Here is a 27,735-nt window from a genome sequence, read left to right on the forward strand (position 1 = left end):
GGCCAGGAGGTTCCCGGGAAAAGAATCCAGAGGTCAGGAGAGTTTGTATTCCCAGTGTGTCCCCCGCCACACGAGTCTTTAGCCGCCCCCGTTAGCGTACTGCCTTCTCTGTCTAGGCAGTAATGTGTCTGCTTTTTTTCCTCTCGCTTGAAATGCACTTTGACATTTTTTAACAAATAACACAATTTTCCCTTTGTGTTTCCCTTAATAAAACACAGAAATGAGAGCAAGAAAAGGAAAGTAAAAAAACATGTTCCTGTCATCTCCACTCTGTAGCAGGACGTCCTTCTCCCTCACTTTCTGTCTCCCTCCCACCAAGCATCCGTCTTCCCACCCCTCTCCCCACATCTCAGCCACAAAGATTCACGAGTCTGATGGTGTCGCCTCTCCGTTTTCTGCCATAGAAAAGGGGTAGCTCCACAGCTGGTCTTTATGTCTCGCCTGCATCTTCCACAGATATGCTACTTGACTGGAGACAGATGATGGGAAAGAACTTGAACGGGATCAGGGCGCCTCCCGCTTGAAGGAGAACCCCCACCCCCACCCCGGGTTACGAGGTTCCTGCACACCCTCTTGGGGCCCCACGGTTACTCCTCATTCGTTGCCCTTGCCTGTCCTCCCATGATGGCAACCCCTGGACCAGCCTGACAAGGACTCCACATTTTCTCCTTAAAGCGGAGTACTAGGCTTAAGACACAGTCCCTGGATCTCTTGGAATCTGCTTGAAGTTGCAAGATTCCTGACGTTTCTTACCAGGGATAAATGGAAGTTTCCACACTTGAGGCCAAACACCAACTGTATAATTGCGATCTGGGGGAGATGTGGCCTACCGGCAGCCCGTGTGAAGAAGGACTGAGCAGGTTTTGTTAACAACATGTACAATGTGAGTCAACAGCGGCCAGCCACCGAAAACGCTAACATAAAATCAGACCATGCTAATGAGTGTTTTATGGCCAGAGAAAGGAGAGGAGGCCCTGAACATAGGATCACTGGAAAGTTGCAACAGGTCTGGCTGCCATAATTTATGAGAGATAGAGAAAAACTGGAGCGGGTTCAGAGAAAAGTGAACAGGATGGGGGAGGCCGCTCTGCCCACATCTGACAGATCTTGGAACTAGGATTTGACATTGTGAGTGCCCAGCCCTGAGCAATCAATGGACCTGAGGTGGCAATTCTAGGGGAATGAACTTGACCATATAAATAAAATAGTTGTACCAGATGAGCTTTAAGGTCACTTCCAATTCTGAAAGTCTGTAATTTGGGAAGTCTCTCCTGCAGCCTGTTTACCTCGCTTCCACAAATTCTTGGGAAAAAATACTTCTTTCTGATAAAAGGGAGAACACGGCTTATTTTTGATAAAGAGTTTCTGGACGGTGGCTCTGCGGTAACTTTTTTTCATTAAAAAGGTAAAATAATGGTGTTTGAGTTAAAAATGGAAAACCATGAGGCATGATTAGGAGGACTGTTCACAGGTGGAAATACGCCTGTTCACTCATTCATGTCACTGAGTTGACTAAGGGCCAAAGTGAAACAATAAGGGGTAGGAATGGGATTCATGATCCCTAATTCATTGGTAAGGGTAAAATAAATCACAGAAGATAAAACTCTGAATAAACAAGGTGTATCTATATTGGTTTAGACACATCACTTGGACACATCAGCTAGTCCACACCTAGACAAATGTTGCAAAGTACATAAGGATCCCCTGGTTCTACTGGCTATCCCATTGTCCAAAGGAAGTCTGGTTCTACAAACTTTAGACTGTGGGGGGCCTTACGGACCATATAGTATAGCCCCGTCATTTCAGAGAGGAAGTATTGCTGCCCAGAGAGGTGAACGGATGGCCTGACTGACCCAGTGGCAGAGATGGGAATGAAACCGAGGTCTTTTGATTCCTGACACACTGTGTTTTCACCTTTACTGCAGTGCTTCCCCCCTCCCCCCCAGTGAGTGCATCCCTCATCCATCAGTTAAGTAAAGGGTACTTGTTGATCACATATATGTGCCTAGCTCTGCACCGAGGACCCTACGACTTATAATGTATCTTGAGATACAACTCTGTCCTGGAGGTGCCCAAGGGCCAGCTGGGGAAAGACATTCCTACCAAAACCCTTGTGTAATCTACACTAGTCAGGCTGCCTTCCAGATGCAAGGACCACTGGAAAAAGTTGGGTCCCAGATCCAATGAGAATCTACCCACTTTCAGGATATTCTCTAAAAGAAACATTCTCACTACTGGTTAACATATTTCATAAATTCAAGACCTTCAGTGAAACCAAAACTCCGCTGGACATTTAAAAAATTCTTTATGATTGTATTTGCCTAACTCTTTTTTTCTTGCCTAACTTCTACTTTATGTATTCTCTTAAGAATACTTGTCATTCATATACATTTTCTTCACACCCTGCTCTATCTGGGGTGGCAGAAAGGACAAAGGACAGGTGTCAGGGGACATGCCACTAGCCATCTGGTCAACATCAGAGAAATCTCGCAGCCCTGCTAAGCCCCCCAAAATCATCTGAAACAATGGATGAAACTATTTGTTCTGCCTACCTCACGGGTTTATTGTAAAGATCAAGCAAAACCATGTATGTGAAAGTAGCCTGAACAGTATAAAGCAGCGTTCAAATGTAAAGCATTAAACTCTTTGCCCTTTTCCCTTGTTTCTCTGAAGTGATATTCAGTGTTTGGCTTGTGCTTGCTGGCATAAAGTACTGAAAATGGGGTCACTGCCCCTAAGCACATTGCAGCAAGTGCTGCCAGTACTTTTTCTTTAAAAATAAGCAAGTGGTCCTGTCCTTGGAGCAGGTAATAGAAAACGCTTGCTCTGTGGCATGTCCTCTGCTCAGGTTCACCTTGCCAAAGTGCGTGGGAATTCCAATTCACTTCTGTTCGGTTCAGGAACTGAGGGGCCCCCAGAGAACCCCAGAGAACTGAAACTCCCCGTAGTATTCAGGTGCCCTCTGTGCTCTGTTTGCCTCACCTGTAATATTGGGATAATGTCTCCACCTCATAGGGTTGCTGTAAAGATTAAATGAGTTAACTATGTAACCAAGCCTGGAACAAAATAAATGTTCCATAAACGTTAGCCAGTGTCATGATTTTTTTTATTGAGCCTCCACTTGAAGCCCAGGACAGTCGTAACCTCCTGGGATACACAGGAGACCCAGTTTCTGCTCCTGCAGGGGCGAATGCTCTATCACTGGAGGCTAGGGTTAGGAGGTGTAGTGAGTTAACATTTCCCCCCAGATACTTTGCTCCCCTTAGAATGTCCCCTTAGCTGACTTCCAGCGCAGTGTTATTCCGAGCTCACCTCCTGGGGGTCAGATCCCACCTAGTCGCTACCAGGAGCCTGATTCAAGCTCTGGCCTTGGATCCTCGGCATCTGCATCTGTGTTCGAACGGCTTTCAAACTGAAACGGTGAACGGGGTTTTGAGGCCAACGGAAGTTGGGAACTTGCGGGAGCCCTGGGTGACCAAGAAGGGGTTTGAGTAGCTCGGAGCTGCAGGGTCCCGCAGCCACGCGCGGCAAATAGCTTCTTGGCCTTTCCGGCTGCCCGGGTGAGGTTTGCGGTGCTTTTATCACTCGCAGTGGTTGGAGAGCGGCCAGGGAACCAGCGTGCCGGCGCCGCGGTCCAGGTGGCGTGGAGATCTCTGCGAAGACGCAGCGGGGGCTCGGGGCCGCGGGCGGCACTGGGGCCAGCGCTCCCGGAGGTAGCGATTACACGTGGAGGGGAGGAAACTTTGCGTGCCCGGGAGGTTGCAGCGGCCGAGGGGCGCACCCGGCGGTGGCCGCGAGGTTGGGCTGCTCAGCCAGGCTGGGAAGCGAGCACCACGGGCCCTCCACGGGACGCGCTCCCAGCCCCCTCCCTGCGCACCCCACCCCCTTCCCTCCGCCGCGCACGCAGCGCCGCGGCCCCTGTCAGAAGCGACCGGATCCGCCCCAGCCAAGCAGGGCCCGACTCGCACCCAGGACCGTGGGCCTCCGCCTTCCCTCTAGCCTGGGAGAAGCATCGGGCCCTCCCCTCCTCCCGAGGAGCGACGCGGGCGGGCAGGACGTCCCGAGAAGGCCGGCCGCCCGCGGCCACGTCCCGGCCCGGCCCGGGCGCGCCGAGGAGCGGAGCCAGGGGCCGGCGCTCGCTCCGGCTCCCTCCCGGGCGCGCCGGAGCCGGGGGCGGCCGCTCTGGCTGCAGCCTCGAGGGCCTACGCCTCCCCCGGCCGAAGCTTCCCGCGGCGCTCGGCAACTTCATTCGGCTCCTGCCACCGGGAGCGAGCTCACCCATCAGGTAAGGAAGGCTGCCTGCTCCTAGGCTCCAGCTCGGGCGGGCGTGTTTCTGAAAGTTGATTTGAAATGCATCCAAGAGTGAGCAGGGCCAGCCGCGGCTCCTCCCCGAGGCGACTTCTTTGCTCCTGCAGACATTCCCGGCACCGGCCGACCGGCGGGAGGACCTCCCCGCGCGCCCAGCACGCCCGCTCCTGCGCGCCCCCAGCAGATGCCAGTGCCCTGAGTCTGGGAGCTGGCGGGACGCTCTCCGGGTCGCTTACTCTGCCCCTCCTCGGTCGGGGCAGGTGAGGGACGCAACGCGGCCGGTCTGGGCGCGGGCTATAGACCTCGTAGTTCCGCGTGCCTGGGCCGGGCCCCGCGAGGGAAAACACCCACTCTTTTTAATCTCCATCTTACCCCAGTAGTTGGGTTCCCGCAGAGGCGTCCCTAGGGCCCCCACTAGCATAGGTTGGGGCGGAGTCGGACTCGGGATGGGAAACCTGGGCTGGGGACCGGGTGGAGGGGGTTGGGGGGCAGGGGAAGGAGAAACGCAGTTGGGGGGCGGAGGCCTAAGTACTTAACGCGTTGACTTCGAGTGAAATCAGATCAGTCAGAGCAGTTCGCTGTGACTCGTTTCTCTCCTCCCACCCCACATTTCTCTTGGCTGGACTCTACCCTCCCAGCTCATTCTGGTCACCCTGGACACTCCCTCCGTCTTTTCCCAAGAGTGCGGCGGCTACGGGCGCCGCGTCCCAGAGGGCACAGACGCCTAAAGCGTCGTCTCCTCTCCTCTACAGGTCCTCCCGGCCCGGCCCGAACATGCTGGACGGCCTGAAGATGGAGGAGAACTTCCAAAGCGCCATTGAGACGTCGGCCTCCTTCTCCTCGCTGCTGGGTGAGTACTCAGGCCATGCGCCTGGGCGCACCGTCTTTCCTCCAGGCCCCAGCTCTGGAGCCCAGCTTGCTTGGACCCGGTCGGCAACAGGGGAGCTAGCGGCCCGCTTCATGCACTCAGTTGAGCCCACTCCCTGTCTAGCCGTCAGTCTCTGTGGGTCCTTCCTACCCTTAACCGACAAGCCACCCCAGGCCTCACTCATCGGGCACCGAACTCCCCAGAGCCGCGAGGGGCGGGCGAGATTGCTTGCAGGCGTTTGAATGGCAAATGATTAAAAATACCCAGGACTGAATTTTTAATCACAGAGCTGATCGACGTCTCATAAATGCCGCCGTCTTCTCTGAGGCTTAAGGACGAGCACACAAACCCCAGTCACGGAGCACCCAAGTTCGAGGCGGCATCTCGCCTCCACCAACTCCAGCCCCAATCTCAGCCTCAAGCACCGCGGAGAGGCTTTTCCGGGCCGGTGGGCAGCGCAGCGCGGGGATTAGCCCGCGCGGCAGGGCCTTTGCCTCGGCTTTAATTAACTGGAGCCGGATCTCGGGTCCGGCGTGTCGCCCTCCCTCCCGGGTCTCCCCAATCTCTTTGCAGCGACCACGGAGGAGCGGCGAACCCAGGGCTTCGACCCACACGCGGGTCTAACCGAGCTGAGGCCAGGGATTCCCACCCTCCACCCCGCACCCCGCCCTCGATGCTTTTCAAGTTTGGTGAATGGGTGTTTTAAAATTTTTTAGCGGGAGGGGTTTTCGTTTTGTCAGTTAAACCTCTTGCCTCTTTCCCTAACTCGGAACGGCTAGAGCGGGGTGGAGGCGGAGGATGAGGCTGTTCGGCTAGAGAAACCAGACTGAGGGAGGAATGCCCCCCTCAACTCCCCAGATGAAACGAAATCGCGTGCACCGCGTTCCCCTTTTTCAACCGCCCTTTCGGAAACTTACCGACTCCATACAGCCTCGGAAGATCCAGGGCGTCAGAGCTGGCCCAGACCTGGCGCAGGGCGCGCTCGAACTTCTTGCGTTCAGCGGGCGTCGCGGCTCGCCCGGTACTCCCTGCCCGGCCCACGTCCGCTCTCTGCGCCCGGCTCGTGGCCCTAGACGCCGAGACAGGGCAGAAAGAATAGGGAATATTTTAAAGATCTCGCTACTTCTAGACCTCCCTGCCTGAGCGCCAAGGGGACCGGCCCCGCTCCTGAGCCGGTGGCTGCGTCTCCTGAGGGGAAGGCGACCGAGTAGCAGGGAAACTGGGAAGGGTCAGGCCCTTTGGGACACCACGCGCAAAGGTATTGTTACCCGGGGGAATAGGCCTTCTTTAAATAGCTGTGAAACGTGCCGACATAGCGACAAAGGTGGCTGAGCATCCCACTACCCTCAAAAAAAAAAAAAAAAAGCCGCCCCCCCGCACCCGCAAACTAAAGGGACAAAAGTGACACAAGTGCAAGGGTTGGGACAGAGAGGAGTCCCTTTCGCGCTGAGTCGCTTTGGGTGCGTTTTCGCCCTCACGCGTGGCTGCTGAGCTCGCCTGATTCCCGGAATCCTGGCCGGACACTCCGCGGCGTCTCCGAATCCTGCTTCTTCCCTGTTTTTTTTTTTTTTCTTTCTTCCCTCCATTTTGATGCTTCTTAATTATGAAAAAAACCCATCTGTAATTTGCGCTCCAGCCAGCAGTTTGGGGTTCATTGGTTTGAACAATACTTAGTTTGCTTAGGGCGAGAACGGTATTTTTCTGCACGCACAGGACTTTTTAGGAAGCAAAGAAAATGTAAAGTTTTCCTTCAAAAAATAGAGCAGAATTGCGTTTTAGCAAAAGACAAAACCAAACAACAAAGTAGAAAATCCTTTTTACACACTCACAGTTTTAATAATAGACAATAGAGACAAGCATAGTGAGTGATTTAGTGATTATGTGATAAACCTGGGAGCACAAATTTATTTGCAGGCCGATTTTACAGGATGTGCGCACGTTTGCGCGCATACCAGGGTAGGTTTGATAATTAAAGGCCACTTATTATTGATTTCTGCCCCCTCCCCTGGTAGAACTGAAACCTTCCCACATAGTCCCTGTTTATTAGAAATGCCATTTGGTTTGATTTTGCTCTGCTCTCCAAATCTAAGCTTGGATGTTTTGCGGGGGGCTTCCCAGGGTGGGAGGACGCGGGGGTAAATCCGTGGGTGTGGAGTGATCCGTAGCTGGTCCGGGCCGGCTTTGGCCGGGATGCTGGGCCGGCTCGGCTCACGGGCGGACGTCTGTTGCTGCTGTAGGCAGAGCGGTGAGCCCCAAGTCTGTCTGCGAGGGCTGTCAACGGGTCATCTCGGACAGGTTTCTGCTGCGGCTCAACGACAGCTTCTGGCATGAGCAGTGCGTGCAGTGTACCTCCTGCAAAGAGCCCCTGGAGACCACCTGCTTCTACCGGGACAAGAAGCTCTACTGCAAGTATGACTACGAGAAGTAAGTGCCCGCGCCTCGGAGCGCGCCCCACACACTGGATCAGCGGGCGAGGGAGCCTTTCTCCTTCTTCACCCCCTCATATGCTTCTGGAAGGAGCAAGATGCGCCCAAGAGCCCAGATACGCAGGTGCCCATTTACCCGCATCCTCCATGCTCCCCAGGGCGGCAGAGGGACTGCGCGGGTGCACGCAGCCATGGCCCAGGCCCCGCAGAAGCCCAAGGGATGGCTCCCGTTGTGGTCTGCTCGCCCAGTTTTCCCGACCTGGCCATTCCCCGAGGACACTCCTTTGTGGGTACTCCCACCCCATCAACGTTGTTTCTCCCCTCCCTGCTTCACGGGGGTGCCCTTGGGGGCGGCCAGTGGCCCACCTCTGCTCGCCGGCTCCCCCTCTACCTTACCCACCTGTCTGCGCCACCCACGCGCTTATGCGCAGAACTGAGGTGGTCCTGATTCCATAGCTTGGGTCCCCTGTGCTCCTACCTCGCTTGGCTTTGTCCACTGGGGTCCCCAACAGATTGGGCTCGGAAACACCGCTGCTGCCCCTCTGAGCTCCGCGGCAGCGCACACCCCTTTTGCTTTTTCTCTCACTGTGTTCTCCCCAGCCCCTTCCCCGTTGTCTGCAAAACCCTCGGGCCATAGGAGCAGTTAGGCCAGGTCCTCCATCCTCCGCCTCCTCCCTAATTCCCATGTGGGCATGCGTTTCTGCCACGCCGCAGGTTCAGTTCCCTCCCGTCAACGCGAACGTTCTGGTGTGTTTTGAGGAGACCTAGGAGACAGGTATTTAAGAAAGTGGATTTTTTCGATTCTAGATCTCCATAATGTCTAAAGCCTGGACGAGGCTGGGGAGTGGGAGTTTGAAGGACTTCCTGGTTCTGGCCAGGAAGGCCCGGAGTTGCTTAGTAGAGCTGAGCTGGGGGGTAGTCTGGGGTGGGGGTGGGGGTGGGGGGACTGCCTTTCCTGGTCAAAAGAGTTCAGCAACAGGGACACTGACTTCACTGAGCTGTGCGGGGTATTGAAGCAAAGAAAAGTGGCTGAAACGGAGGCCTCTGTTTTTGTACCCGAGGACTGGATAAGTGACGGAGTGCCCTCGGGGCATGGGCAGGAGAATTCTGCATTTGTCACTGGTGAATGAAAGGGACAGCACTATATGAGGATAATCGAGGGAGGGTTAGTGTTCCTGAAAAGCAGTTCCTATCATGTTATTAAAAACACACCATGAAAGGAGGTGTCCAGGAGAAGTCTCAATATAACAGAAAGCTCTGGGAGAGAACAGAAATATCTTCTTGTCTGATTTGCCTGGGCTCTGAGGTTTACTACAGACTGACAAAGCAATCAGATCCAGTGACCACACACACAAAAATTCTTTCTGCTGCTCAAACTCCCTTGCTATAGCAAGCTTGAATTTTACCCCCATGTGGATAGAGTACTGGGCATTTTGTTTTGTTTTGAAAAGATCATTTTACACTTTTCAGCACACAAAAAAATAGGTGTTTGATTTTGGATGCGTTGGGCAATACAGAAATATATAAAGAAGTGAAAATGCATCGCCATTACCCAAAGTGGTGATTACGGTTTCAATTTTTGAAAAAAGAAGATGCGGTTGTATCTGTTCTTGATTGTTCAGTGCTCTAGTGTCTGAGCGAAAAGTGCCGTTTTTAGGTAATTCAGCAGTTTCTGTGCACACAACTTCAAGTACCACCTTTGGATAAAGCTTCTGGTTGATTGCTCTTTTTTTTTTTCTTTTTTTCCCCTGTTGCTTTTCGTCTGAAGGTTTTGGGATTGTGTAGTCCCAATCTTTATCTTTGTGCTTATAGATGACTGAAATGTCCACATCCTTCAGGCACAACACTGGCAAATTCAAAAGTATGGGAGCTTAGGAAAGGATTTGGGTGGTGAATTTCTATTGTTTGTGAAAAAAAAAATCACGAATCAAAGAAGGCTTAAGGGTCAACACAGCTGTCTGGCCAGTCAAATCTTCTTTAAGGAAGTCAGGCTGTGTCAAGAGGAGAAGAAACAGTTGTTGTAAAGTACTTAACACAACAATGTCCCCTCCATTTCAGCCTCCCAGGTTTGGAGCGGTTTGGGCTTATTAGCCCACTAGGGTCAGTTCTCCCCGCACAAAGCTATTTCTGCAAAGGGAAAATTGCAGGGATCAACTTGCCAGCTGTTGGCCAGAACCAAGCAGATTTTACAGAGTAGTGTGAGCTACATTGTTTGGAGAGGTGTTGATGCTACAGTGAGGGTTTTTAATTTTGATTTTAACATATATTTTGGAAACACAGATGGCCAAAATGGAGTTGCTTGTCTCTTTAGTTCACTGTCAGCACTTGTCTGTGCCCAGAGCCTCCACTGTTTTTTTCTGATTAATTTTATTCCGTTTTTCTCTCCTCTGTCCCCCATCCCAATCCCGTTCTTCTTTAACCAAGCAGGGCTGTAATATATTTAATAATCTTAATGGCATTCATCTGCGTGGTAGTTGCTATAAGAGAAGAAAGCGTGGTTTGTTTGTTTGTTTGTTTTAAAATTAGGCTCAAGACAAATTCCTTTATTCAACAAGCTCTTTGAGCTCCTACAGGCAAGGCACTAGGCTAGGGGATAGGAGGATACTGAGAAAAAGTCTTGGAGCCTGCCTTCAAGAGGCTTATATTATAGCCTAGCACTTTTTTCCATCTATATTATCCTAACTATTGAATATTCCTTGAAAACCTCTACTGAGACTGCAGGACTAAGTATTGAATAGAAGCTGTCTGGAATGACCAGAAATTTATCCTCCAGGAGGATGCAATTCAATTTTAGATAATAGTCACGAAACAGTCACAGAGAGCACATTTCCTCTTTAACAAATACATTTGTAAACATAATTTTTGCTTGCTTTCTTCGGATCTTTTTAAAAATTTGAGACCCAGCCAAGGCAAGCGGAAAGGAAATTAAGATGGAAGTTAAAGTGATCGGACAATGGTGGTGGTGAATGATGGAACAGTTCATCGAAAATGAATATTCAGGCAGTGCCCTTGTCTCCAAAATTCATGGAGTTCAAATGCTGTTTTTACACATCAAAATAAAAGAACATATAGCTAATGTACAGTCTTCAGTGAAGTTCATAAACATAATATTAACCAAGTGGACTTATCCTATTTATGTTAGCCATTTGTATGTGCATTTCTGGCCATTGAGCACTGTTGCATTTGAATTATTAGCTGCCTATTTATGGTGTCAGGCAGCCAGTTAAAAAGTGAAAATTCTACTCTGTCAACTAGTTGTTACACCTTCTTGATGTCAAACACCATATTTGTCTAATTTTAAAGAACTGAATTGACAGTGGCATCTTAGGCGTACAGCCGTTCATTTGAAGACTTCAGGGTATTTTGTTAAATACTTGTCTCATACACTGTGACACTCTTAGGAATAATTTATCTCCTCAGCATCCAAAACAAATAAGCATTTAAGGCTGGAGTGCGGAAAACTGATTTATGAACGTCCAGAAATTAAGAACTGGAGGTGACCTTTATTGTTCGTGACGTGCCGTCAAAGAAAAATAACTAGTTCGGTGGGATGGTACACGCACAGAATTGATGAAGGGGCATCATGTCACATAAAACATCAGGATGCTATAGGTGTGGGTGTTTAAACGTTGGACTCAGCCGTCTTCAGTGTTCCCGAAAGTTAGCAGACAGCGGAAGTATTTTCCAGCCTGGGGAACTTCTACTTACATAACTCTTGTTCCCTATTTAACTGAGTCCTCTAGGATCTGGTTAGTTTGGAGTTTTCCCTGAATTTGTTCCAAACAAATACTGTAGTTGGACTTACGTTGGAGAAAGAAGAGGCTGCTGAATAACAGGAATGTGGTAATACAATAGATAATTAAGCCTTCTGGAAGGGATCCCACATTTAAATCAAGTTTATATTGTTTCTTTCATGTGCCTGGCGGCTCTGTGTCAGGCGGGGCCCTCTCGCCTCACATATGAAGTTTATCATTACCCCTTAGATTGTTCTGGACATCCTAGGAGCAGTGTGGGATAGTACTGCTGTCATCAGGGCTGCTCTTATAACATCATAACTCCCCACATGTCAGCAAAGGGCAGGCCTTGGGAAACCTTCTCTCAGAGGGCCAGTCCATGTTTTCTCCCCTTTCTTTTGGAGCAGACCAGTTTTTCTGAAGGAAGGGACTCCAGTGAAGCAGAGTACATATCCCTCACTTAGAGCTTTCTCTGTATTTTTCTTTCGACCTGGTGATTGGCAGCCCCGAGGAGAGGATGGCTGAGGTAATGATTTCTTTTAGGATCAGTAATGAACTAATGCTGCATTTTATCAAGGTAGTGTAGGCTGTATGTGTAGGGAGGATGGTTAGTTTGGTTTTATTACTGTGACATTACTTGGAGATCAAAATTGGGCATCAGTTCCTCATAAAAGAAGCCCACAGATGAAATTACAGAGGCAGTTGTTAGATTTTTACTCTATCTTTTGTTGGCCTCACTCCTGGCATAATAAAAGTTAGGAATATAAAAATCAGACACAGCTAGGTAATGAATTGATGTCTGCATTAAATTGCAGGGGGGCTTAGCTTGGGATAAGCACTGTCCATGGGCTGTGGCTGTGTTTGTGCAGGCTGACTTATCTCTTTTTTTATTTAGAGGGTGATTGGAAACCCTCCTTGTTCAGAGGTGTTTTCTCTTTTTATATGTATTGGTCCGTAGGTAGGACTTTCTGAATCTCAGACTTAAAATGTTGAAATAAAATTAGAGAGCAGGAGTAGATATTAATAGTATTCTGGGGATTAGATATGAACATTGCCTTTCAGAGTAGACTTGTGGGATTCTTTTGATCCTTCACGTAAATGGAGCACATTAAAAAAGTTATTTATCCGATCCAGTTTTACATATTGTAGAGTTCTGGGATTTTGTCATCCACCTGGCTAAGGAGTTGCTTTTGCTGTTTAGATTTCAGTGACAAGAGCTTTTCTGATAGTTCATTGTTTGTCTTGCTTTTTAGTTTCATTTTTCTTATTTATAACTTTTGTGTGACCTAAAATACTGTTACTAATTTTTGAGAGCCCTCTTTATTGTTGTTTTTTAATTCTGGGAATGTTTTTTGGAATTAATGAGTAGGTACTGTTTCTCTAATGAGAACAGTTGCATTCATTAAATTATCAGCTAATTAATTTTTATGGTCAAAGAAATTATTTGGATCCTACTGTTCAGAAGTGAGAAAATAGACAAGGATTTAAAATACTCATTATATTGCCGGGAATTTATTAAAGCTTCTTAAATTGATATACAAAATGTCATTGTTGCTTTATATCAAGATCGAAGATTCAACCCGTATTGAATCACGTTAATTTGATCGTTAACTATAGTTGTACAATACTGGGAAATGAACTATGGGGGAAAAAGTGCGATCACATCCACTAAAGAAAGGTTTAAAAGTAATTTCCGCCTTAACTATGAAATCTTAGCTTTACTTTAATGCTTTGCAATTTTTTTTTATACCTTTCTAACATGGAAATTTAAATGCCCATATCTTCAGATGGGAGTTCTTGGTAAGCCACTTGCAGGGTGGGGTATGGAGGACTGGGGGCTGTATGGGGTGGGCAGTGCCACCCCTCACCCCACCCTGCACAGAAGCAGAAAGGGTCCTATGTGGGAGAACCCTGTGCAGTTTCCAGCATGCCTGAGGCTTCCCCCTAGGAATGAATGCCCTGTATGTTTTTCTGAAAGTTTCTTAGCAGTGTGTAGATCAGCGTTGCCAGCAGCCTTTTCAGATTCAGTTTGGGGAAGTTGGTAATTTTAGGAACAAAATGTAGAAAAGGTTCTGGAGAAAAGAGGCCCTTTTCTCCTTTGCGCCTGTTTTCTGGAACCCACAGAAAAACTTGGTACGCCTCACGATGTACATTTTCTCCTTCGTCTCCTTGACTAGTGCGATGTGGGACAGTTTAGTCAATTTATGACAATTAGAATTAGTTATGTTATCATTGACCAATGTCAGCCGCAGCTTTGTGTCTCTTTGTCGTATATTAAATGAAACCCAGCCAACTGTCTTGCTGAAATGAAGCAAACACCTTCCAAATGTCAAATTGTTATTTTAGTCAAGCACAATTATCTGTCTCTATATTTTTAACCAAGATGAAATTAATAAAATTGCTGTGGCCCTGGCATTAATTAGCAGGAGGATTAGAGCTATATCAGCTAAAAAGGAGGTGTAAACACTATAATCTTGCTGCATGTTTGTTTTCACACTACTGAAAATAAATAAAATGAGACTTAGGTTGGGGATTAAGTTTCTTTGGGCATTAGACAGCAGATGCAATTGGAATGCAGCAGAAACAGTGAAGTATTAGTGAAGACATTATCAGAGGAATAAAACTGTGGCCCAACACTGGTTTCCTACCAATTTCTGGTAGACTTGGTCCCATTGCAAATAGCCCCATCTGGGCAGTTAAAAGAGGATTTTTAAAACCTACTTCCGTGCTGTACTTTTCAGTCGCGAACCAAGGCAACCAGATCATCTGTAGAGCTTGTCACCTGGCTGCCGTGCTCGGGTTCGCTAGAATTTAATGGAACCCTTGCCAGATCCCCCATTATTGCACCATAATGTCATAACAACTAAAAATACAAAATGGACTGTGCTTCTCTTAGTCCTTAGCTGAAGTCACATGAAAGAGTTTGGTCTCTTCTAGCCTTTCAAGATTCCAGTTGGGGGATCCTATTTTTGGATAACAGTAAATATGTCTGGCTTTTCAGACTCTCTAGGCCTCCAGTGGCTTTCTACCCTGATGGATTTGTATTTTATCATCATTACCCTATAATGGACAAACCCTGGTAGGTATCTGGCCACTGTGGATCGGACTGCCTTGTCTCATGGGCCAGTTAAACTCTTCATATTAAAAAAGATCTTTGACATCCAGCAGTGCTAGGAATGGGCCACATGCCATATCTGACTTCACATCTAGCCCCATCCCGTTCTGCCTCCCCCTCACTCCCCTATGTCCTGTAGAATTCTACTAACTTGACTCTTGCAAGCACATGATATTACTTAACACCGTCTCATCAACTGCCTCATTTCTCCCCCATGCCAAGTTTATGGACTGTTGGTCCTCTTTTAATTTTTCTCACTTGGAGGAAACAAATTCATCTTTTAGATACACAGCATAATGATCCACCCAGTTGTGGAGCAGAGCTCAGCTACAATACCTGGTGAGGGGCATTAAAACACTCAGGTTTGCATGATCCCATGATCACACTCTTTGGGTGACCAACTGGGGCCCCTGGACATCTTTCTGAGTGTGCCTGGCACCTTCATGGATGCTGGGTTATGTTTTTCAGTGGGTCGGAGAAGTGCCTGAGTCTGATGTTGTCACTGGTAAACCGGGACGAGGAGTCGTTTGGTGAGAAGCCTGGCTAGCGCTCTGATAGTGTGTACTCACTCTCAACTTTTTTTTGCTGCTTCCTTGGGTGTCACACTTCTCCAACCTGGGAAGAACCATCCTTTATCTCTTGAGCAGCAGGGTCTGCTGCTGCAGTGAGAAGGGATCTCTGGAGCAGCCTCCTCTCCTAGTTCCATGGGGCCCCTTCAGTTACACGGTAGCCACTCCTTGACTCACAGTTCTCTTGCCTGCTCCCTGTCAAGCCTCAGGAACTTTTAAAAGGATTTTTCAAAACAAAACAAAACAAAACACCCCCTCCTGAACTCCAGATTAGCCTCTTAAGCTCATTAAAGTTCCTTTAAATACCAAAATGTTGGGCTCCTGGGGACTCTCCCCCCAAACCATATTTTCATTCTTAACATGTTGTCATCATTTGGTGTGCAGCAGATTAGGGCCAGCTCCCTCTGGGCCCATAAACAGTCCCCTCTCTCTCTGTAGGAGGGTCCAAATATGTCTTTGTGTGAGTACTCAACAGCCTAAACCTGAGTGGAAGCTGATGCCGCCTTGGCCTGGGGCCCCCAGCTCCAGGGTAGAGAAGGGGTTGATGTCACTGGGGACAGGGTGGGGCCCGGAAAAGGGAATGGGCAGGTGAGTGGACAAAGTGTGGCTCATACAGTTTTCAGGAGTTTGGTAGTCATTGAGCCCTCTCCCAGTCGCCGTGGAGACCCAGTGATGGGCGAGATTTAAAGGATGGTCCTTGCCCTAGAGAGGCAGCATGGCTTTGGGATCCCTTTTGACTAGGACCCAACAGAAACACTAGAGCCCAATTTCTGTTCAGCTGCCAGGCATTGCTGGTCGTCATCGTCCAGAGGTGGATTTTTACAGCTACACCTGCCTTTTGCCTGATGCTCTCTCTTTTATTGCAGCCCCTTTTCCAGAGGGCCTCCTTAATACATCCCACCCCGGTCTCTGTCGTTTCAGGCTTCCTTCCTTAAAGCTGGCTCTTGGGGAGAGCTTTCTGGTTTTGACAGTGGAACAAATCCTTTTTAACATAACCATCGAGAGTTTCCTCCCCTGCTGCTGGCTCCCCCTCCCCCCTTCTCCTCCTGTCCCTCCTCACATTGTAGCAGGGATTCCTGTTGCGCACGTATTCCCCAGTACCACACGCAGTGACGGATACCGTCTTCACAGGGATAAGGGCTCAGCTCTTCAGAGACATAAGCCATGCCATGCTAGTGCCTCATGGGCGGTACCATGAAGTAGACACTGGAAATCCAAAGGGAAAGAACATCCCAGGAGACCCTTCCCTGCGTGTCTTTGGTGGGAGTGTTGCTTGGTCTCTGCAACTATCTTTCCCCTGGGGCTCTATGCACCTGGAAGCCCTGAGTTCAACCACAGCATGGGTTTTCCAACCCCATTTTCAGAATCTCAGCTCAGCCTTGCCTTCTTGCGTGTCTTATGCTCAGAACCTATCTTATGACCTTTTAATTTTCAAATTATGCTGTGTGCAGGCTAGAGCCTGCTCTCCGCTAGCTGTCAAAATGGAGAGGATGTTATGAAATAATTCACATTGGGATGTACTGTGATATTCTTCCAAAGATACTTTTTAACTGGAAGGGTGTTCAGTCAAATTATTTTCTTTGTGTTCTGTTATTGGTTGGGTTCTTCTATTTTAAAAGTCCACGTCCATAGATGGAAGGGGTTGGACAGGTGGATATGAATGGTTTGGGCACTCCACAGCTCTCTGCATTACTGGAAAAATAATATGAAACACATGTCCTACTGTCAAGAGATATCCAAGCCACAATTTCCTCATCTATACAAAGGAATAGAATAATAACAGCCTCATAGGGTTATTGTGAGGATTAAATAAGGTAATGAACTTGAAAAGCCTTTTGGTAAAATGTGGAGAACTATACAGGCTTGGGTATTATTATTGTTGGTTTTTTAATATGAGTAAAAGAATACATATTCTTAGAAGCTGTGTACAATAACACAGTCTAGTGGTTAAGAGCATAAACTCTGGAGCCAGAGTGTCTGGGACCAAATCCTTGCTCTGCTGCTCACTAGCTGTGTTACCTTGGGTGAAGGTCATGCTTTCTCTGTGCCTGTTTCCTCTCTCTAAAATGGAGATAACAATAGTACCAACCTCAGAAACTTCCACTTATAACCTAAATAAGTACTAGGGATGTAATGCACAATATGATAAATATAATTAACAGAGCTGTATGTCATATATGAACATTATTAAGAGAGTAATCCTAAGAATCCTCGTCACAAGGAAAAATATTTTTTTCCTATTTATAAAAAGTTTGTGTCTATATGAAATGATGGATATTCATTAAACTTACTGTGGTAATCGTTTCGTGATGTATGTAAGTCAAGTCATTATGTTGTACATCTCAAACTTATGCAGTGCTATATGTTAATTATATCTCAATAAAACTAGAATAAAAAAATTGTACTAACCAACCTCATAGGATCATTTTGGGTTAATATTTTTAAAGCATGCAGATCAACGATTGACTCATAGAAAATGCCATCAAAGGATGTGTTGAAAAAGAATGTATCTTTTTGAATCTTCAGAGAGCCTTCACAGATATTATCTTTATTGAACCTTACAACAATTTAAAAAGTTAGATAAGGAGAGGTGTTTTTTTTTTTTTTCCCCTTGCATTTTGTAGCTGAGAGAGAAGCTGGGATGCTATCCGAAGCCTCTGACTCCTGGTCCAATGGCCTTTCCACTAAATCACACCATCTGCTCCTTGAATTCTGGTGTTCACACCCCAGTGAGATCACAATTCTCAGTCTGTCCTATTGAACTAGCTCTTGGAAAACAAGTCCCCACCTGCTAGATACTTGAGCTTTCCGGCAGCCTTCCGACGGTCAGCTGTTTATATATTCTGTGGTTTTAAAGGAAGTTTTTTGGATTTGGGGAATGCCTGAGTCAGTGAGTGTGTGTGCGTGTGTGTGTGTGTGTGTGTGTGTGAAAGCTGCTAGTGTACACTCATCACTGTTTATCAAACTCCTCCGCAAGTGCAAAGCTGTCCTACCCGTCCCTCCTATCCCATCCCATCTGCATTGGTCTCCACTGTCTGCCAGCATCGCTGTTCTTCCACACCAGAAGAATGACACAAAGGGAGACAAGCATCCGTTTACCTCCTCTCCAGCTCCCAGAGTTTGCGATTGGTGACTTTTGTTCTGGGAGCCTGTCTGCACATTTGGCAGCAGAACTGTTAACTATCAGATCTGGAGCCTTCTAGGCATACTTCCATTGGGACTAGCCAGCAGCTGTCCATCCATTCCTCAGATAACCCCTTTCCAAGTTTTCTTCTGAACTGTGCTGTATTTTCAAACAAGCCTCAGCCTCAGCTAGGAAAGATCCCACTGTGCCCCCGTGTGAGGCTGATTTCCCAAACTATTCGCTCCCTCTTGTTTATTACTTGGCCTGGCTGTATCGAAAAAGGGATAATGGAATCTTGGGTTTTGAGGAAATTAAGTATTCCTGTATTGTATTATTTCTCTCACCACTGCCGACACTTGGTTCTCTTAAAGGTAGGTCCAGTCAATTTTAGAGAGATGAAATGTACATTTGAATTTAATCTCTGTAAACTGGCGTTTAATGAAACTAGAGATTTCAGGTAATACACCAGCAATTGGAATGCACTTTACCTAGTTGTATGTGCATTTCTCAAATTTAGAACTAAATGGAATCTTATAAACAGTTGGTTCATTAATTAAATTACTCATGCATTCCTTTAATCATCAGACTTATTAAATTCCTGTATGTGACAGATATGTAAAAATGAATAAAACAAAGCACTGATGTATTAACAGTCTAGCAGAGATTGCTTAGAGACATAAATTAAACAGAGGCTTGAAAGAAGAGTAAACTTGTTTTAAGAGAGGCATGGCCACTGGGACTGAGTACCAGCTTGTCTAAATCCCTTGGTTCCCTATTGCTATGTGCTATTCATTATCTTTATAGTGCCTATCATAATTTGAAGTACATATTTATTTGTTGGTTTACTATCTGTCTGTGTCACAAGATCATAAGCTCAGTGAGGACAGGGACCTTCCTCTTTCTGTTTTTTTTTTGTTGTTGTTGCGGTACGCGGGCCTCTCACTGTTGTGGCCTCTCCCGTTGCGGAGCACAGGCTCCGGACGCGCAGGCTCAGCGGCCATGGCTCACGGGCCCAGCCGCTCCGCGGCATGTGGGATCTTCCCGGACCGGGACAGAACCCGTGTCCCCTGCATCGGCAGGCGGACTCTCAACCACTGCGCCACCAGGGAAGCCCCCTCGCTTTGTTTTTTAACTCCTGTATCTCCAGCATCTTGCATGGTTCTCGACAGATAATAGGCATTAGACATGATGGCTGAATGGATAAATGCATCAATGAATGACTTGGGGTTGTTGAAAAGGCTTCATGGAAGAGGTGATATGTTAATTGGCTCTTGGAGCGTGGATGGGAATGTGAACCATTCAGGTGGAGATGTCCAGGAGGCAGTTGTAAAAGAAGATCTAGAAACTATCCTGGACAAGAAGCTTTAGGATATGTTATCATATAAATATGAGAAGTGCCCAAGGGGATCCTACACAGAGTGAGAAGAGGCTCAAGGGTGTAGCTTTGGGGAGCCCTGGGAGAGGCTGTGATGAAATGGCACGGATGCAGGAGAAAACGCCAGGGTGAGTGGGCTTCCGGAGGACAGGGCAGAGGTGGGGAATTTTATAATGTAGGGCCACCTATTTGCTCTTGGAATTGGCAGTTAGTCAGTGGTAACCTTATCAAGAATAGCTTTGTCAGAAGCTTGGAGGGATCAGGACAGCATTTTAATGGGTTTTACAATAAAAGAAAGAAGAAATGGAGTGATATGGCCAACTTTTTTGAGAAGATGGGTAGTGGAAGAAAGATGGGAGGGAAAACAGTACCTGGGCTAGAGGTAGAATAAAGGGAAGATGTTTTAGGATGGGGTGGTTTTGAGGCTCTATGATGGCTAGGGTGAGTTTTGCCAGGAAAGGAAAGAGGCTGAGGATCTGGGAGACAGAGGGGCCTCCAGTTCACAGAGGAGAAGCTTGGGGAGGGTCAGGGATACATCTAGGGTGCATGTTGAACTCCTGCTTTGGTCTTTCCTAACCATTCATTCCCTTTGTTCTTTTGTGCATTTCTCTGTGGATTAGCCAGAGCTGATCATCACTGAACAGAGGCCAGCAGAAGGTGGGTCCATTTCCCATCTCTCCTCAGGATCTCTTGTAAGGTGGCTACTGCAGCTTCCCACGTAGCTTCTTTCTCGAGGTCACCCTGGTTCATGGGCCGGGGGGTGACAGCAGAGTGGGGCTTCAAGCTTGAGTCCTTCTTCAGATCCAGTTGTCTGGGTGTAAAACTTACTTATCATCTTCCTGTTTCTGCTCCTCGTTCGTGAAGATCTCTATTTGGTTACAGCATAGTCCAAGGTGTAGAGTATGTGGCTGATTCCCCAGGACACGTGTTCACATCTCCCCAGGCCAGAAACTAGTCAGTTGTGCTTGGCAACTAGACCATCCATACACCTGTCCATTGGTAGGCTTTTGCTTCCTGTGATTCTCAGGAGAATATTCAAGAGAGGGGAGTCCAGGATGGGGACACCATCCTCCTTATTGACCAGACCGCAGTGGCTTGGTCTCTTAACCCACTATCACTCTGTTTTACAGTCTTATTCATATGGTTGGTTCGTATATTTACTTTCCCAGACTGGAGGCTAGAGTGACCTATAGTGGAGAACCGTGGGTTTTCAGAATCCTTGAGCTTCAGTAATTCCTTTGCCTCTGCTTTATCTGGGTGGGCCCAGGCAAATCGTTTAACCTCCTTGAGATTCTCCCATTAGCCTCAGCGCCTTTACCTCGAGCTCTCTGAGGTCTGGAGCCTGATCACAAACTGCCTGATGTGTACAGTGGGAGAATGGGAATGTTTTTGACGAGGAGCGGGAGAGCAGTGTATGGTTGGGTGGGAATCCTTCCTTAGGTCTAGGGCTGTCGTATCTGTGTGACCCTAGGAGAGGAAAGGTGACAGGGTCATAAGGGGCCTGGCCACCTAACTTAGAAGGAAATTAAACTAAAATTGGTGCTATCAAGGAAGCTGAGTATTTTCCAATGGCTCTGCCTCTGTGGCCAGTAAATTCAGTGGAAAATATATCATTCAGTGATATGTTATTTGATATCATAGACACCCAACCGATTCATGGGATGAATTTTTCTGCTTGTCACCTGGCTGTAAGAGCTCCATTTAGACCGAGCTCAGTAGTGCTGGAAGGGAGAATTGGGTGGAGAACTGTAATACAAACTGCAATACTTCATGATGTATTATTTTTCAGTTTCCCTCTTGACAGTGAAAGGGCAAGGGCCGAATGGAATGTACTCTTTTAAATGGCAACATGGACACAGTGGGATTGCTGGAAAGCCGTTAGTAGCCAAACCCAGTTAATATCAGCTCAGGTAAATGCTCTTCATCACTGGCCCCTTTTCTCCAACTCAATTATTAAGGGAGTTCCCCAATGAACTCCTTTAAAATTTTAATGATGTATGTACGGTATTGCAGAGGTTGAACTGTTACGATGAGGTGATTTCGGCTTTACCCTGACGTTGCTGGTTAATTAGAGAGGAAAGAAGGTTCTGAAGCTCATATTACCTGTAACGTGGTAAGACCCACCATCAATAAAGTCACATGCCATGGAATCCAGGGAGCTCATATTCCTGCCTTTTTACCAGATTGAGCTAATTCTGGGGACAAGATGGAGGGAGAATATGTCCTGCCTGTGGCCCTCCAATTGTTTGTGGCTTTCGTCCAGATAGCACTTATTCTTAGAATTGAATAGTGTTTTTAGGAGAAGCTAATGGAGAGATTTGTATCCAGGGCCTTGGTTTGATGTTGTAATTGTGCCTGAGGAGGTCGGTCAGTCCTCAACAGCCACCTGTAGCCTTCTTGAACATGAAGCATGTGCTTTGAGTTGCTCTTTTTGCGGGTAGTAACACAAACACGCACAGACCATATTCTGTCCCTTTGTGTAACTGAGGACGTACATAAGTGGGATCACTGGGCAAGGTCAGAGTTGTAACTTGTGGCCAGATAACTGAGTCAATGTCTCTTGGTTTCCATGGAGACCCAACCCATGTCTTCAGACTTACCAGCACCAAGGGATAAGTAAATGAGCTAATCGGCCACAACCACGCTTAAACTCCAAGGGCGTCAGTACACAGTGAGTGATCTGCATATGCAGGTCTGTAATGGGGAGTACAGCTGGGGGTGAGGAAGGTGTGGCACAGTGGCTGGTACTTCCCAGGTTCGTGGCTTCTGTCTTCCGTGGCACGTCTCCATGTACCTCACTGAGAGCCTAACTGAGGGATTCTTCATCATTTAGGAGTCCTGTATTTCAAGGGTCATTTCTAATTTTAAAACCCTATTGGATATCGGATATCCTGGGGCTTTTTTAAAAGCCCATTTCTTATTTGGCTTTTTAAAAGTGGGAATTCAGATTATTATCATTTTTCATGTAAGGTCAGTTTTCAGTTTTCCCTTCTGAAAGGTGACCCCAACTTGACTCGGTTTCTTTTCTCTTTGCTTTGAATTTACCGTTTAATTAAGGAGGTTGATATATTCAGGGTAAGATTTAGGATTGTGGCCCATCCCTCAGTTTTGGTCAGCCTGAAAGTAAATTTTAACTTTCATTTACTTTACTTATTCAGCTAATATTTGTTGAACACCTGCTGTGGGCATTGTTATAGGCACTTGGGGTAGAGCAGTGAACAATAAGAGAATTCCTGACTTCATGGAGCTTACCTTCTAGAGGGGAGGAAAGCCAATAAACAAACAAATAAAATATGTCTCCCCCCAGATCCCCCCAGGTTTGACTTCTTCATGTGTTTACTCAGATATCCAGGTATTTAATATTACAACCCACCTTGACACTCTTCATTCTCCTATAACTTCTATATATTTCCTTTTTCCAGCTGCTAATCACCTTCTAGGTTACCCTGTAATATATTGCTTTATTATGCCAATATATTGTTCCCCCCATTAGACTCTAAGCCCATTAGAACAGTGATACAGGTTATGCCTCATTTAATAAAACACTTTGCTTTATTGTGCTCCGCAGAGATTGTGTTTTTTTACAAATTGGTTTGTGGCAACCCTGCATCGAGCAAGTCTGTTCGTGCCATTTTTCCGACAGCATTTGCTCACTTTGTGTCTCTGTGTCACATTTTGGTAATTCTCGCGATATTTCAAACTTTTCCGCTAATTTTAGATTTGTTATGGTGATCTGTAATCAGTGATCTCTGATGTTACTATTGCAAAAAGATTACGACTCACTGAAGGCTCAGATAATGGTTAGGGTTTTTTAGCAATAAAGTATTTTTAAATTAAGGTATGCACATTCTTTTAGACATAATGCTATTGCACACTTAATAGACTACAGTATAGTGTATACGTAACTTGTATATGTACTGGGAAGCCAAAAAATTTGTGTGACTCACTCTGTCGTGCCAATCGCTTTATTGTGGTGGTCTGGAACTGAACCTGCAATATCTCTGAGGTGTGTCTGTATTTATTTTGTTCACTGATGAGAGCCTGGAACATAGTTTTGTTTACTAGTCTGATGCCTGGAACATAATAGGTAGCCAGTGATCGTTGTGGAACGCTTGGAGTAATTTGATTCATCAGTAAAGCTGTCTTAGACCCATGGTGGACAAAAGTGAAGGCAAGAGGATGATTCCAAGATATTCCACCTGAGCTGAGTACCTTTACTGAGATGGCCAAGATGTGAGGAGAGTAGGGGAGAGGCAACAGTTGGGGAGGCCAGACTTTTCTTGTGTGTGGACAAGATAACACATCTACTTCTTAGCTCCATTATTTTATTCCTTAAAAACTTACATAGAAACCAAAAAGGAGGGGGAAATGTAAAGGAGGTGAGTGAAAAACCCAGCAGTGTTGATGTTTGGAAACCCTGTTTGGAATAGAGGTTTTTAAACCCAGGTTTTGTGTCAGGATATTCATGAATCCCTTGCCTTATTTTCCCAGGAGAGAGAGAGAGAGAGAGAGAGAGAGAGAGAGAGAGAGAGAGACTGTGTGTGTCTTTGTGTGTCTGTTTCTGGGGGAGAGGGTCCGTAGATTTTCGTCAGATCCTGGAATCTTCTTGTGGTCCCCAAATGGTTAAGAGTTAGTAATCTGGAAGAAAAGGAAAGTTTTAGGAAGATTCTTACATGGAGATTGCAGCATCTTAAGAATGGGCGGCAGAAAGACCCCCTGCTTCCCCACACGGACAAGGGTTCAAATCCCAGCTCTGTTACTTGGCAAATTAACCTCTGAGAAATCTTCCTCTTTATTGGTAAAAGGCAGAAACTATCTCTTTACCTATGTTATAGGGATTAAAAATTACGCATGTCTATCCAGCATCTAGTAAAGATCCTCATTAGATGGCTGTTAATTATACTAATAATTTACTCACTAATGTTTAGCACTGCCAGCCAATCGTAGATTATGCCCATATGGGCAGTTTTATTCTGAAACCAGTGGTTTGTTTCTTTCATTACTTTTAAACCTCAGCATTACTTTTCTAAGAATTCTCAGTGGATATACCTGATATTTTAAAAAGATATAAAGGCAGACGGATTGCCTTGTGAAGTAAAGACACACATCAGATTTCAGAAGGAAAAATCAAGAGCAAGAAGTACTTGGTTTGAGAACAAGCTTTAAAACAGATAAAATCTACTTACCCTTGTGGGTTCATATGAACTGACTGATAAACTTAAGCTGCAGGCATCCAGTATTTATTTGTTACATTAATCCTAAACTGAAAGATAATTAGCAAATTTGTTAAGTAGGCTTATGTTTACTCTTCCTTGCCAACAATTATGATCATTTGTTGGCGACTGAAGGTTGAACTGAGTTCTACGGACTTGATTACAGCTGTCAGGAGGAAATAATGCATTTGAATTTCACAAACCTGTGAACTTTCCAGGTCTGGTATGATATTTAACAGAGGCTCAGTGTTTCTCAGAAGGTACCTGTAATGACAAGACTTATCAACTTATTGATCATCCTTTTTAAACAAGGCCATAGAATAAACCGTAGTTCATCAGTTTGCTAATAGTAATTTTGTGAATGGGCGTATACGCCAATTTTCAAATGTATCTATGGCACTAATTAATTTATGCATATGCTGTGTGTTTTAGCTTTTATGAGAGAGTCCAAAATCTTTGAATTTGTATTGTATTTAAAACATCCCATATGATTTCTCTCAACCTTTCTAATATTTACTTGGAATCTACCATGCAAAACTAGTGACACTGGGCTTTGAGAGCCTAAAAGAGAGAAAAGCCTAGAGAGTCTGTGAAAACAGACACTATATCATGTGATCATCACCACAGTCTCATTTGAGATGAGGAAATTGAGGCTCAAAGAGGCTAAATGATGGTCCCAGTGTTACATGGGTTCTGAGCCGTGTAGATGGGAAGCAGGCTCAGGCTTTCTAATGGCAAGTCCAGTGCTCTTTGCCATGTCACAGCTGCTTTGTCTGTGTGGCAAAGCCCTAGAGATGCTGCCTGTTCTAATCATCAGGCTGTGTGGAAAGGTCATGCCAATTTCTTCTGTGAAGGTTTAAATTCAAGCAGTTCTGGGACAGTTCTGTTGCTGAGCAGATAGGTTTAAGTTGCTCTCCAAGAATAAGTGAAGTGATTTTTCTGGACACAGTAATGCAAAAATTCCATCTGATTACCTGACACAGTGAGCATCGATTGAGAAACAAAACCAGCAATGATGCTGTGTTAACTTGGAAAATTGTCCTTTCCATCATTTCTTCTGGGTTTGGGTGCATGTATAGATTTGACCTTTATGTATCCTGAGTGTCAAAAAAAATTATATGTATTGTATATGAACTTATGTATATATGCATATATACTTATACATGTGGAATCATTGGATTTTAGAGATGGAAGGTACTTCATAGGTCATGGATAGTATAATAGTTAAGAAAAGAAGACTCCCAACAGATTTCCTGATTTTCAATCTTTGTTTTTAAAGTACCACTCCTGTGGACAGCATTTAGCTGAATCTTGCTTTTTTATCCATTCTGATAATCTCTTTCTTTTGATTGAACTGTTTATCCCATTAGCATTTAATGTAATTATTGATATAGTTGGATTTCAGTCTACCATTTTGCTATTATTATTATTATTTACTTTCTATTTATGCACTCTGTTTTTTGTTCTCCATTTCTCCTTTCGTGCTTTCTTTTGGTTAATGGAATGTTTTTTTTAGAATTTCATTTTTATTTACTTATTGGCTTTTTAATTATACCTCCTTAGATTATTATTAACTTTTTCTTGGTGGTTGCTCCCAGGATTACAGTATGCATACATAACTATTCACGGTGTCCTTAGAGTTAATATTGTACCACTACACATAACATGTAAGAATCTTGGAACTGCTGTATACATCTATTTACTCTTTTACCCTGTTCTTTTTTGCTATAGTTGTTAGTCTTTTTTATTTTTTTCTTTCTGTTTGTCAGATTGGATAACTTCTACTTACCTATATTTAAGTTCATTAACACTTTCTTCGTCATCTCCAATCTGCTGTTAGGCCAATCCAGTGAATTTTTATTTCAGATAGTGTACTTTTTAGTTCTAGAGCTGCTCTGCCCAGTACAGTAGCCACTAGCAACATGTAGCTATTTAAATCTAATTCATTAAAATTAAATACAGTTTAAAAATTTAGTTCTTCAGTTGCAGTAGTCACATTGTAAGAACTCAATGGCCATATGTAGGTAGTGACACATTGTTTCGGACAGAAAAGATATAAAACATTTCTGTTGTTACAGAAAGTTGTATTGGACAATGCTGTTAAAAATCTCCATTTGATTCTTTTTTATGGTTTGAATTTCTGTGATGTTAGTTCCTATCTTTTCATTCTCTTTAAGCATATTTTTCTTTATGTCCTTGATCATAGTTATAATAGATGCTTTAAAATCCCTATGAGCTAATTCTAAAATCTGGATCATTTTGGGGGTGATCTCTGTTGATTTTCTTTTCTCTCGAGTATGGGTCATATTAATAATTTTATATTGTATCCTGGACATGATACATTATAGATAACCTGAATCCTTATGTTCCCTCAAAGAGTATTTGTATTTTATTTTAAGAAATTTCCAGTTGGTAGTTAACTTGGATCAACTCAAACTGTAAACTCTGTCTTCCCTTTGGTGGGCCACACATGGAATCTCAGTTCAGTTCTCTGATCCTTAATTGGCAACTTGGAGTCTACCCAGCACACATGGGGTTCAGGGACCAGCTAGAGATTTGGGGCTCCCCCTCTCTGGGTAGTTCCAGGTTTCTTTTCTCACTTTTAGCCGCTGTGGTTGCCCTAAATTCTGTCCTTTGGTCCTTTTGGCCAGTAAGACTGTGGCTTTTTCATCTGAGTTTCTGAGTCACTCTGTGTGACTAAAAGCTGTAAAAACAGGAAAATTACCCAGTTCTAGTCAATTCCTCCATGCACTGATTCCTCTTCAATGTCTGCCTGCTTTGGGTCATCATCTGGTGTCTTCACATAGTTGTTTCCTATATTTTGCCTAGAGTTCCTAGTTATCTGTGGGAGAGCTGGTTTGATGGGATCTACTTAGTCATTGCTGAAGAGGAACCTTATTTCAGATTTTGAATCAGCCACTTACCATATGACCTTGTTACTACCTTTTATGCTTCAGTTCTCTTGTTTGTAAAATGGGAATCATACTACCTACTTTGTAAGAT

General features: G+C 45.5%; 1 protein-coding gene across 1 annotated transcript in view; it reads left to right on the top strand.

The window, feature by feature from the left end:
* Positions 1–5,082: 5,082 nt before the first annotated feature.
* Positions 5,083–27,735, top strand: part of LMX1A (LIM homeobox transcription factor 1 alpha) — a gene marked incomplete at its 5' end in the record, with an annotated part of 150,996 nt that continues 128,343 nt past the window's right edge. Inside the window, 2 exons of the mRNA XM_082668717.1 lie at positions 5,083–5,162; positions 7,418–7,600. Of these exons, the coding sequence (XP_082524843.1) occupies positions 5,083–5,162; positions 7,418–7,600 (263 nt within the window). The remainder of the gene's footprint in view (positions 5,163–7,417; positions 7,601–27,735) is intronic.

The sequence above is a fragment of the Grampus griseus genome (assembly GCF_964374135.1).
Source record: "Grampus griseus genome assembly, chromosome: 1".
Taxonomy (NCBI): domain Eukaryota; kingdom Metazoa; phylum Chordata; class Mammalia; order Artiodactyla; family Delphinidae; genus Grampus; species Grampus griseus.